At 44.0% G+C, this 13,821-nt stretch overlaps 1 protein-coding gene and 1 long non-coding RNA gene across 2 annotated transcripts in view; both read left to right on the top strand.

Annotated features, from left to right (window-relative positions):
• The window catches only part of LOC142771376 (uncharacterized), a 44,194-nt gene extending 36,570 nt beyond the window's left edge, over nucleotides 1-7,624 (top strand). Inside the window, exons 13-14 of the mRNA XM_075872854.1 lie at nucleotides 5,452-5,571; nucleotides 7,336-7,624. Of these exons, the coding sequence (XP_075728969.1) occupies nucleotides 5,452-5,571; nucleotides 7,336-7,572 (357 nt within the window). The 3' untranslated portion in view covers nucleotides 7,573-7,624. The remainder of the gene's footprint in view (nucleotides 1-5,451; nucleotides 5,572-7,335) is intronic.
• Nucleotides 771-4,079, top strand: LOC142771925 (uncharacterized). Its single transcript, XR_012886207.1, has 2 exons — nucleotides 771-1,127; nucleotides 2,111-4,079. It is a non-coding gene; the product is annotated as an uncharacterized LOC142771925 (long non-coding RNA).
• Nucleotides 7,625-13,821: the final 6,197 nt, after the last annotated feature.

Raw genomic sequence — 13,821 nt, 5'->3', positions numbered from 1 at the left:
GCTGTAAATGCTCTCGTCACGCAACGGTTACTCCCCGGCAAGACACCGCACACAAATATGCATGCCGCCCACATTGATATTCATGGGCCAGATTAGGAGGTCCCCTTGCAGCCTAGAGCTTTGGGACCTCCTTCTGTATAACTTTTTTCCTATGTATTATCTTTTATTGAATAATAAAAATATTATCTATCTATCTATTGTTCGTTCTGTGTGCCAAACTTCACCAAACCAAAACAGTGATTTATTTTAGCATCCGTAGATAATAAGATAGCAGCGCTGGCTGAACACAGAAGGCCTGAGAATACAGTACGGCAAATACCTAACACACGCAGCAGCAGAATGGAGAGTTGGCACGTCAAAGCGGACCGAACGCCGAAACACGTGCAAAACAACGATAAAAAAAGCCTAGACACGCCGTTCGTCCGCGAAGTAAGGGCGTCAAAGTCGATCAAGCACCGAAACACGTGCATAAGGAGCCCCCCGCCCAGATAGATCGGAGAAGAAAAAAAAAAAAAAAGCGGACCCAGACGCGCTTCTCATCAGCCATACACTTAGTAGCACGCTTCACCGTGTAGTTTGAGGGCAGAATGACAAATCTGCGCCATCTGCGCCCGCACGAGAAGTGTGACGCTAGCGTAGCAAACGATGTAAGTTACAAAGTAATTTTTATTCAGTGTTTATGTTGACTAGCACTAAATAAAAATTACACTCAACTTTTTATATTTATTTATGAGTTTTAACGTACCTCAGTTTTTTTTTATAATTGTATTAGGAAAACACACTGAAATTATTGCGCTGACGCCTGAGCTGCCACTGCTCGACGTTTTTTTTTTTTTCTCGGCGCAACTAGGTTCGCGTTCGCACTACTTACTCATTTTCATATGGTCTGTGGTTGGCGAGCACATGGACGTGCGGGCTTGTGAGCTATGTTTTGATCGTGTGTGTGTGTCGCAGATTTGCGTTTTTACTTATTCGTGATGAAGGTTAGTGTATATTTATCTTTATGGAGCGCGAAGTAGTTGTGGATTTTGCTGCTGGGTGGAACAAACACATCGTAAACACGTCTTCAGCTATCTGCAAGCCTGTTCGCTCGTCGGACAAAGGACTGTGCATGCATCAGCGTGCAGGTGAGTGGCATTTCCAGCAACATTTAATGCTCTTACAATACATTGTTGAGTGGTTGCGCTATTGAAAGAGAAATGATTTGCTCTTATTCACCGTATCCATTGCTAGCCGTATCGGACTGAATTACCTCTATTACCGCCTGCATACCCTCTTGCTTCCCCTGTCACCACTGCAGTGCCAGTGTACTTTTGCAGTTAAAAGTTCATTTCCGCAACACTACCTCGCTTCAAAAAACATTGGGGCGGGGTTGTAGCTGCATTCATACTGGCACTTTTCTACCATTGGCTTTATGTAAATTGTAATGTTAACGGCTGAGTGTTGGGGCCTTGGGCCGCATTTTTTAGAGATGCAAAGTGTATGTAAATCAGTAAGTGAACAATTCATTGTCGCATCACTTCACTGGCATAGCCAGGCGGTTGCGCACAGAATTTTTTTAGGCCGGGCGTAGGGAGCCCAAATTGACGACCATATTCGCTTGCCCGGCCTATTCAGATAAGTGGACCCCCCCCCCTCCCCGCACGCCTAAAAAAAAAAAAAAAAAAAATCTGCCCACATCACTGCGTCACTTGCTTCACCTCTGCGCTGAACGTACTATTTTATAAGCGCACCATCAAGCGAGCAGTTTACATATTGACAGAACAATTGGAGGAGGAATTACCCAAATCTTTCAGATTTCTTTAGTGATGCAAAACCTTAGCAAAACTGAATATTGTAAAAGACAATCATAAATGCTATATGTTCTCGTTAGCGCTGTCATTATTCTGCATCATTAAATCTTTATGCGCTGTGAAAACTTGGCATGCCGTTGAAGTCGCATATCGACGTTAATACCAATCGACGAAAATTTCGACAACCTCAATAATGCCGTTTGGGATTTGCTGCATGCACATAATTAGGCTGATTCCCACTTGGCTGTTCTTAACCTGACTTCACTGCTACCAAATGAAACAATATTTGATGCATGTCTTTTACTTTTTTTTTTCAGGGATATGACACAAATTTGGTTATACTGCAGATAAAAATGCTCCCAACGATGCTAAAGTACAGAAAGCAAGTGAATTTTGGTAAGTGCAGACTTTTTGTACTACGTATATGAAAGCATCGCTTTTTAGGGGCAAACTGTGCATGTGTTGGCCAGAGAATAGTTCATTATGCCACATGGTTACACTGGCACTGACAATTCGACATGGCTCCACTGGCCCGTGTGTGTGCTCACACTGTTACCGTTAAGATAAAATGTTTATGTTTTCATTGCAGGGATTGCTGTTTGTACTAAAAAGCCAACTGCCAAGATTTCTTTACGCTGGTACTCCTAAAAGTATGCTTTCCCTATTTACATGGATTTTGGCTTGCACAAAGCATAACACTTGGGCCTAGATTCACAAAGCTGTCCATGTGCAGGCCTTCATAACAGTGTTTCTTGACTTGCCTTTACCCTGTTTTCTGCAGATGTTTCGTGGGTTTAAAAGTGCCACAGCATGTTGACCTCCCCCACTCTGAAATATTCGCGTTCAAAGTTCCGCAAGAGTGGGCTTAACTTTCTTGTGCACCTCTTTGCTAGTCCAAGATACTGAAGTGTTATGCTCTTACTAGAGGTGGCAGTGTTTCTAATGTTTGTATTTCCATCACATTGACCAAGTATGCGATCTTGGCTTGACTGGTAGCACATCCTCAACAAATGTCTTTGTGGCACATGTAGAAGGCAGTACAAAATAAATAGGCAGACATTCACACCGGGAGCTAACTTCTAATAATGCTTTTTTTTTTTTTGGAAACCATGGTGTGCGTATTCCAATTTGTCTAACAAGCAGTAACCTGTTTGGCTGTGAACCAACAAGACGTTTAACTAATAAAAGCTTCACATCTTGTTGCTCTCAAATATATATGTATTGGCAAGCTATCTGTGACACTGTCAAACAAAGAATCAGAATATCTGTGCATGCCTTAAGATATATTGCTTCGTTTACATATCTCGTGGCTGTGACTCGTCAACCGAGTGAACAAATGCACCCTAGTTTTCTAAATTTAAAGCATTTTTTGAAGGTAGCACGGTCTACATTTATTTGTCTATAGTTTTGTCCAGCCGTTTGCGTCAGGTACAAAGAAATATACTGAAGATTATCATGTAGCCTCTGCAAATGGTTGCTTTCAAGCAGGCTTTGCATGCTTGGCTTGTGCCTACAGGTATTGCACAATTCAAGACGCAGCAGCGTATGATAGAACAGTAGAATCGAGAGCAACTATGTGCACGAGCTAAATAAGTATTTTAACATGAGCGGACAGTACGTGTTATTTGCCCCACACATGACCTCATTTAGAATGCCCATTGGTGAATGGGCTCATAGAAATGTCACTCAGCTGTGTATAGGAAACAAGTTAACTGAACCTAAGGGTATCTTTAGCTACTACAAATATGCCTTGTTGAGGTGCTGCACATTTTCTTCCAGAATATTGCTGTCTGAGACATCATGTGAAGAGCGTCTACCACATCAGCATTTATATGGCTTGCCAAGTAACGTTTGGCCGAACCTTCCTTTTTTTCACATTTCGTTTTGCAGTAGACATCCTAGAATGTAAGCGCTGCTGCAGTGTGTGTGACTCATTGTTATGAATTGATTCTGGAATGTTTAACCTCACACTTCTATTTTTTTTCTTGCAGCAATGAGATGCTTCACATATGCCTGCGGTGACGTTCTGCTGCGCTAGCCTGGTGGAAACACCAGCTGCGAAACTTGAGTTCTTCAGAATTGGAGAAGTTGCCCTTCTCTCACCAATGATGACACAGGCTGCCCTATGCTAGAAATTCAAGATTGCTTTTCCACGGATGACGCAGAAAACCTTTGATGTATTATGGTGTTTGTTTAGTGCTGGCTGTGGTGTGGCGAAGTCTACTTTTACGTGTGGTCACACGTCGCCTCATAAAAAGAACAATAAAGCATTTATTTTCCTTTCAATATTGTCCACTTTTTGTGTTAGAAGCACCCAAGCAGTGCTCTTCCAAGGAGCTCTCGCCATGTGTTAAGCGTGTGACAAGCATACTCGAGATAAATACTCATTTCCCCAAGGAGTAACTGGAAGCATGTGCAGTTGGTTTTCAGAGAGTAACTGCGAACACGTGGGAGGAACGGTAAAGAGTAACTGTTGCTCTTAGAAGAGCAACTGGTGGGAGTAATGGTTGGTCGGCAGGGAGCAACTGGTGGGAGTAACTGTTGGTCTGCAGGGAGTAACTGTTCATCCCCCGAAGGAGGAACTGAAAGGAGAGCAACGGTTCCTCCCTCTGCAGTTACTCCTTTTAGGAGAGTAATGGGAGTGGCAATGCAATTGCTCCCTGAAAGGAGCAACCCCTATACCCCTGTTGCTCCGTTTTGGCTTAGAGTGTATGGAGATAATCATTGCCGGTACTTTTAATTATCACGTAATCTTGAAAGTTTTTGCAAGTCTTGCATCTTGGACGGGATCAAGGTGTTACTTGGGCTGTAGAATGAGTCTACTTTTGCATGCACTAACATGTTCTTGATATTCTTATTGCGGAAATACGCGAGCTTTTGTAAATTGGGAAACGCTTTCTAACATGCTCTTTGCTTGCCAAAATTGAATAATACTTACGAAGGATAATATTTCTGTTTGGGAGCGCATTCGACTATATGGTTATAAATGCTGGCGGTTGGTTGGGTTGTGCTTCGGGTTTTTTTTTTGTAGTATTCTTTTCCTGTCTAGTTAATGTGCTTCGTTGCAGACCTTGTTTGGCGTGTCTTGTGAATAATTTCTTGACTATGAATGTATCTTGGCGTATTCGGTGGTTTCATTATGTATAATGCAGATTCATAATCGGACACACGAACTGTTTGTAAAATACACTATTCAACTCATTGAAATAGCACTGTTTTCAGAATAGGGTTAATGAAAATATGTTGGTAGAGGTGCAATGAATAAAAATGATGTATATGAAACAAAAACAAATGAGTACGCACCTTACATTCACATACAAAGTAATATTGTTGTAATGCCATCGAGTTCTTTGAAAACAAGTGAAAATAACAATCATTGTTTTCAGCATATTTCTCAGTTTAACGGCATCATCATGACACGAAAAAAGAATTGAAGCTATTCGTATCAAAGCTTCTTTTTTAACAGGCCGTCTTAGTCACTTACGTGCACATGGACACGTTTTAGTCGAATACGGCCCAGTGGTTAACGAGAAAACATTGTCTGTTCCTACACACTTAGGCGTAATTAGTCGAGTCTGAGACTATCCCAAAGTTGCACCATATATAAGCCCACCACTCTTGGTCACACCGTAATTGTGGGTCCACAATTTCACCGCAGGTATGCGAGGGCTGGAAGTACGAAATTGCAAAAAGTGAAAGTTATAGCTGCGAATACGCCATGGACCCCAACACCACCAGGACCTTCGCCTATGACACACCCAAAACATTGAACTACAAGGTAGGCATAATAATTACCGCTGAATCATTCGACCGTTTTTACATCGTTAAAAGCCTTTTTGAACCCAAGGTGTCAATGATTTTCTCAATGGCGCAACAGTGGTGCGGGCAAGCTTCTGGCGATTCGAAATGCGAAGATGTACAGAAAATGTATGGAGAGTGGAATAGCGTGATGTGGTTTACCACACGCTCGATGTCAACCGATGTTTTAGACAACGAACGCCAGCATTTTGAACGAACGTAGTGCCGATTTTCGCGCATGGTAGTGGTGCTGACATGCCCTAATATATATCACCAGACACACAACGCCAGCGAGACCTCCTATGTCAGACCTCCTGTGTCAGGAATCATATATTTAGGAGGACAAGCTCATTCCGATAGAGGGCCATGCTTCGTAAAGCATGAGCTCACGCGCATATTGTGGCGTTATATAACTCCTCCATTATCTTGTACTTGTTGTAACTTGTGTATAGCGTAACAGCATGTCCGTTGAGTGTAACTGTGTCTAGCATGTGAAGTTCTCGCAATAAGCTAAAAGAAGTAACCAGTCGACCAACTTTGTGTTGTTCGTACAGTTTCGCACGCGTATAGGCTTGGCCTCGTTCCCGTCTGTAGTATAAAACGTGTGGGAAGAGCGCGTGCTCGCGACATAACGCATGAGACACAGGTATGAGACACATGCCGAAGGGCATGAGCCACACGCCGAGACACATGTCGCATGCCCTTCCAAGATTTCTAGTTCATTTTCTGTTATTTTACTTCTTACTTTTGTTTTCGGCAGAACCATCCTTGTTCCCTGCTTAACAAACTCAGTTGACTTGGTCATCTTTAGTATGTATACCACTCGTTCATGCGCTTCGATCTGCACGCATGGTTGCCATAATGCTATCCACACCGTGCGGCATATTTATATTTAAAATCTCTTTCACTCGTACAGATGTCGCTATAACGATAAGAGGTGACCGCTAAGCCCTTGTTACTTTACACATTGCATCTTCACACCAAAGGTATTTTGCATTTTTGTATAATCATGTCGAATCACTTCTGATTGCTATTGCGCATGTCCCAAAACATTTCAGAAATGTATATAATGGCTACGAAAGCTGCATTACTTGTCACACTGATGAAGGCTGGCCCACCAGCCGAAACATATGTGATTATTAAAAGTGTTTCGTCGTACGTCGTGTTTTCTCGCTTCCGTCATAAATATATATATATATATATATATATATATATATATATATATATTTATATATTGTGAGCATTATTTATGTGTCCCATCTTTTCATCTGTACATACTCATCACCACCAGTCAAGTTTAGGTTGTGGGGCACATACTCGAGACAATAAAAGGAGAGTCTTGAGGGTACTGGACGCCATCTTAATATATATATATATATATATATATATATATATATATATATATATATATATATATATATATATATATATATATATATATATATATATATATATATATATATATATATATATATATATATATATATATATATAACGGCAAGAAATTTTTGATGACTTCTTTCTGTGTGTGACGTAACTTTAATGAAAACCAGCAGACTATGAGGCCAAGGGAGGTATAGCGTCATTTGATTTTAATTAAAAAGATATATTGTATACCATAATTGTATCTACAATATTACTGTATTTTGATCCCACTACCGCCACTACCAGGCTAAACAATGGTTCCTATTGGGCCACCAGACCAAGCTATCACTTCTTTGTGTTTTCTGTTTGCTTCCTGCAGCTATGCATGAGCAAAAAGAACGTAACCAGTCTGCAGTACGGCTTTACCGTGGCACGACTTGAGTACTCGGATGTCAGTAACGTCTGTGGACTGGGCAAATTTCCGTTGCTGACCACGGTTAAGAAGACGCTCACGTTCTTGAAAAACTACAAGTCTGCCGATGACTTCGAGGAGTGCTTGAAGTACCAGGCAAACAGGCGCACTGGCGAAAAACGTGCGACATTGGACGACGAATGAGTCGGTATTTCGGTAAAAAAAGAGGTAGTCGGCAAAAAAAGAAAACGAAATTTGCAAGACACACCTGTCGTTGTTATTCCTTTTTTTTTTGGTAAATACACCGTTGTAAAAGCGAAAAGACTGAAACACGGCCTAGTCGGTCGCACTTGGTAATAGAACGGTAGAGCAACCACACACGGGCACTAGAAAGATGTTACTCTGTGTTTCATACCCTCTTTTAACTGTGCAAGTGTTGTTGCGCTGACGTCACATTACAAGCGCAAAATGTCAATTTTTGCGCATGCAGTCACTCTTATCACTACTTTTCAATTACAGCAATCTAAACCGTATGGTTTAATGTCTGGATATATATATATATATATATATATATATATATATATATATATATATATATATATATATACAGACACCGTGTAATACAATAAAACATTAAGTTTTGAGGTAACACATTCCTCGATCGAGTTATGCCAGCACGTCGTTTTTGTAAGTACACTGGAGGTTAACTATAAGTCATAAATTATAGAAAATTAATTTTTAATCTGCGCATCGGCTAGCGGCTCATCCTCTATGCCCGCCGGTATTGGTGGCAGAACCTTCGTCGCATTAGCGCGGATGAGAGGCCGGTTGCGTGCATGGAAAGTTACGTGGCGGCATTTCGTCAGTCATAAAAAGCGCGTTGATTGCCGCCTACTTGTGAAATGTTCGTTATCCATCGTCGAATAGTTGCACGAAACCTCCCTAATGTTACCTTCAGCTGTATGAGAAGCGCAATCTGCTCATGAATGGCATGCTTGCCCTCTGCTACAATCAACGGCTTTGCACTGTATGACGTTGTTCTATTTGTACGTGCGTAGCTTGCGTTGTGCCTACTACGTACTTCTGTTGCGCGCGCCACTGCAATAATTACTTAGCTCTTGTTCGTTTGGGTTCGTAATCTGGCGCTCGTGTGACCGAATACGCATCCTTCGAAATTATTGGTCTATGCTGCGAATATTGAAAAGTCGCTTGCACCGTAAGGCCGAGGCAAATAAATGCGTTAACTACAAATGAGCAGGCGAAACGAAGAAAAGTCATCATCCTAGCAGGTATCTCCTTCAGGGTCCGATCCGGCGTAACTACATAATGACGCCAGAAATATGCACAACGTCACCATGAAGGCAATCGACTTGCGTGCTGTCTATCGCTCTTGTAAGCGGATCATCTGCATGCTTCAGGTGGGAACATTGCCGAACAAACGGCCTCGCGAGGGCTTGCAAACACCTGCTACGAATGTTTTGGAGCGCGATTATGAATTAAATCTTCAGGATGGCCGACGAGCATGCCGATGTCACCGAGCGTATTGCTGGTAAGAACGTGAAACTATGTGCGAGCGTTCTCGCTCATCTGCAGTTTCTGCCGCATGACACTAGTTGATGATTTGATTGATTGATATGTGGGGTTTAACGTCCCAAAACCACTATATGATTATGAGAGACGCCGTAGTGGAGGACTCCGGAAATTTAGACCACCTGGGGTTCTTTAACGTGCACCCAAATCGGAAATGCATCCGATTCCATCGGAAATGCAGCCGCCGCAGCCGGGATTCGAACCCGTGCCCTGCGGGTCAGCAGCCGAGTACCTTAGCCACTAGACCACCGCGGCGGGGCGCATGACACTACTTAGAGCATTTTTTTTCAATACTTTAATAAGCGTGCCTTTCTCGAGCACGTGCAAGTATGTAAATACACTTTGCGAAATGCCGCGGTGTCTCATAGGTGGCGCGGCGTTGTCCAAAGCAGGTGGTGATGTTCAATGCACAGTCGAGGTCGTGAACGGTGATCGAATCACCGTTGTGGCTCTGGTGCTGCAAACAAGTGGACTTGCGAACCGCCAGGAATCTTCTGCGTCGCGATCGAGTTTGTCACCTATAACAGTCATTGAGTTTCTCAGCACACAGTGTGTTAAAACTAACATATTTTTTTTTCTCTGCAGCGATAGCTGCACATTGGTCAAGTACTGCTCTGTGCCTCAGTGTACTTTGTCTGCCTGTGAAAGTTCAGTTAGCTTTCACAAGTATTTTAAACAAGGTGACGATAACGCCTGCCCTTCCCCTTGGGATATTTTAGGGGCAAAGCTCCTAAAGGCATGGGTCGGTCCAGCCCTTGTATGTGCGTGACCGTCTATAGTTCCACCTTTGCAAAAGGTGCACTACTTCGTCCTTGCCCACTACTAGCTGACCGTTCATGACGTCTGATAGGAATGCGACGTAGCATAACATTACTAAATTTGAGATAATCGTGGCAGATGGCAGTCATGAGCGTCGGCAGGGCTTTGTATTGAGGGCACAAGTTCATGTTGTATCGCAGTAAGAGATGCTCTGAAAGGAAGTGTTGGTGCGGCTGGGGCACGGGGCAATTGATTGATTGATATGTGGGGTTTAACGTCCCAAAACCACCATATGATTATGAGAGACGCCGTAGTGGAAGGCTTCGGAAAATTTGACCACCTGGGGTTCTTTTAAGTGCACCCAAATCTGAGCACACGGGCCTACAACACATCTGCCTCCATCGGGAATGCAGCCGCCGCAGCCGTGATTCGATGCCGCGACTTACGAGTCAGCAGCCGAGTACCTCAGCCACTAGACCACCGTGGCGGGGCTCGGTAGAGGGCAAGTGCCACCTTGTTGCACCCTGTGGCTGATTACTGCGACTGTAGTTTGTCACAGTAATTTTGATTCAGTAAGAGCGATATCACGAAGTCTACTTCATTTTAATAACACGCAGGGCCATTGGTCGGGTATCAAGCTGGATAGAGATCTGTTCATGAAAAGCTAAAGTAAGCTCCGCTTACAGTGACTTCGCTGTTTCAGGTGAAAACCTTTAGAGATTGTGCACTAAAAAGTGACAGCAGGTTTCGCTTATGAATTTATGATAAGGAGTGCTCTAGGCACACCCTTGTACGCATGAATAAACTGTTATGTACGTACGCCCACCAAACGAAGCCGTATTCTTAGATATCTTGCACCGCTCAGCCGCGCCACGAGGTGCGCTTACCCTACGCGATTCGGAGACCGCGTCGTCAGCTCCCTGTCGGCCATTGCGGTATTTTTTTGGGTGGCACCGCACCTGGTGTAAGTCGCCTATGCCCGCAGACTGCGTGAAATAAATGGCTCAAGTACTGGCGAGGTGCTCAAACACAGTTACAAGGCTCGATGAAGAGCGGCGCGTGCGGCGCATATAGCAGAAGTCACTGTCAGTGAAGTGCTTGCTGCACAAGCTCAGTCAAGACCTGGAACAGATTCCCATTCTGAACTTGACTATTCACTTCTTTCTCAGCTTCGGGTCTTTAGGATAGTTGTGAAACTGGCGCCATTTTCATAGTCGGACGATCGTACAGAGGCACAAAACTGTACTTCACCATTGCTAAGAACTCGCCGAGAAGACAAGCGGCTGCATTTACAAAAAACAAAGCGCTGTGTTTTTAATTAAAAACAAACGTTAAAAGCGGAAACCCATGGTGTTGCAACAGAATGGGTAGCGACACAACCAAAGGTAAACAATTGAGCTGCCGCTCTGTAGAGTTTCTACCATGATGGTGGTTTCAGCATGACGCTGGGCATAGAAAGCACGTGAATCCCGGCTTTGACGTGAAACAGGTGTGATTAGCAGAGCTGCGAGGGATGTTTAGAAGGTGTGTTCAATGATTTCGAGTACTATTGGATTGGATAAACTTTTATTTGGTCCTCAAAAACACCAATCACTGTGTTGCGGGCTTGGTGGAGTGCACAAAGCTGATCTGCCGAGGACGAGCTGCGGATTGCCGTCTCCCATCTGACAGAGATGATGTTCGATAAATGGGCGAATTTGGTACACTGCCAGAGCATATGGTCTAATGAAGCTTTTTCCCCACAATGTGGGCAAAGATTACTTGGGCATAGGTCAGAGTACATGATGTATGTACATGCACGTTTGCAAAAGCCTTATGTAAGTGCTTGGGTCAGTGTTAGATTTTTGTGAGGTGGAGGAAAAATCCTTCTAGACAGGTAAAAATGTTTAGTGAGCTCGTTATATGTTGTAAGAAGTTCCCGGCTATCTCCTTCACTGGTAGAACGCATGCCCGGGGAGGCGCGGTTGGAGAGGTCTCGTGGCGCCTCGTGGGCTGCTTCATTGAGATAACGAGGGGAGTCGTTGATTTGTCGAAGCTGAGTTGGAAACCAACTCAGAAGATGATGAGTTATGTCCTCGCCATGCAGTATTGTCAGCGTTTGTTCTGATACCGTCCCCTTTGCGAAGGCCCGTGGTGCTGCCATGAAATCACTGTAGACGACTTCAATGTTATTCATCTTGTGTACTTAGGCGATGGCCACCTCTGTTCCGCAATGATTGTGTCTTTCGTCCTGACCGTCGCTGAGTTGACGACATGGCCAGTCTCATCGACCACCACTGCCGCAAAAGCTTTCCCATTGGTGTAGGAAGCCGCGTCAACAAATACGACCCCTCGTTCCTCGTTTGAGACTTGACGAAGTATAGCTCTGGCCCTCGCTACTCTTCTTCCGATGTTGTGTTCTGGATGCATGTTTCGTGGTATAGAAGACATCGTGATATTCTCCCTGATGTTGTCGGGGTTATCATTGTATTTGGGTCTAATCATCATTGGGTGTTGGTCCAGCTCCTGCAGGATCATTTTCCCCGACTTTGTTGTAGATAACTTTGCAAACTTTGCCCTCTCTCGGGCTTCTACTATTTCTTCAAGCGTGTTGTGAATGCCAAGCTCAAGTATACGCTCGGTGTATGGGTAGGCCCAGGACCTTCTTGATAACTTTCCTGAGGAGCACATTCAGTTTCTCAGACTCTGCTTTAGACCAGCTGTGCATTGCTGCCTCGTACGTGAAGGGGCTTAGAACAAACACACGCATCAACCAGATGAGGCTGTCTTCATTGATCCCATTTCTTTTGTTGGCCACTCTGCGTATGAGGTACACCGCACTGTCTGTTTTCCTAGTTAACTTGGCTATATGTTTGCTGTTAGTGCCGGTAGACTGTATCAACATGCCCAGTACTTTGAAGGAGGCGACCCCCTGGATGGCATCCCCTTGATTTGTATGGAGGTGGGTGTTTATCTGGTTTAACGGCTTCCATCACCTGGGCTTTGGTCCCCGGCGTGTAGTCCAATACAGTGAAAGTTCTGACTTGCTCGAGGAGCACTTGAGCCCAGAAGAACAAAGGTACTCTTATATGGTTTCAATCGCCTCTTGCCGAGTGCTCTCAATCGGCCCCTCACTTCCCCATGTGCACCAGATGAATGACATCTGTGTAGATGCTGTGCTTCAATACTTCGATGCTCAATAATTTCTTTGACAGTCCAATCACGGCAATGTTGGACAGCACTGGTGGAATCACTGCCCCTTGCAGCGTGCCCCTTGCTTCTAGTTCATCATCACGGCTTTCCGATCTGTAAGAAAGGACCATACGTAGTCATAGAAGGCTTTACTGAGACCAAGCTTGGAAATTGCTTCGAGTATGAATGAGTGGTAGATGTTGTCAAACACCTTTTCTAGATCTAGGCACAGAATGGCTCTCACATCTGTGGTTTCGTTGTCGATGATCTGGTGTTTGATAAGCTTCATGGCGTCCTTCTGTAATTCTGGAACTTCTGTTGATGTAGCCCTGCCCTGAATCCAACCATATTGTGCGCATAGATGTCGTTATCTTCCAAGTACTTGTTTAAACTGTGCAGTAAAACATGTTCTGCAACCTTGCCGATACATGATGTCAAGGAAATTGGCCTCATGTTGTTCAAGTTAGAGGGCGTTGCTGGCTAAGGAATAAAGATCGTGTTCGCCAGCTTCCACTGCTCTGGCACCCTGCCTTCTCTCCATGCTGTGTTGATAATATCCTTCAGGGTCTCAACTGAATTGTCGTGAAGGTTACGAAGGGCCTTATTTGATATACCGTCCGGGCCAGGGGCTGACCTGCCATTGAAATCATGCAAGGCTCTTCGAATCTCCTCGATGTGAAAGTTGCCTTTAAGACCTGGATTGAGAGTGTTCTGGTACTGCCTACTTGGTGGTGCCTATCCTGTTTTAATTGGAAGGTACTTATGCACGAGCTGCTGCAGAACTTTATCTTCTGTAGAGAGCCCTACCTCGTTACGCAAAATTCGAGTGATAACCTGTTTTTGAATTGTTTTGGTGTTTTCGTTAAGGATATGTTTTAACATATTCCACGTCTTGCCATTACGCATCTGCCTACCACTTAGATAGTGCGCGAC

Source organism: Rhipicephalus microplus, chromosome 9 (genome assembly GCF_043290135.1).
Source record: "Rhipicephalus microplus isolate Deutch F79 chromosome 9, USDA_Rmic, whole genome shotgun sequence".
Taxonomy (NCBI): Eukaryota; Metazoa; Arthropoda; class Arachnida; order Ixodida; family Ixodidae; genus Rhipicephalus; species Rhipicephalus microplus.
This window is presented reverse-complemented; position numbering and strand designations above follow the sequence as displayed.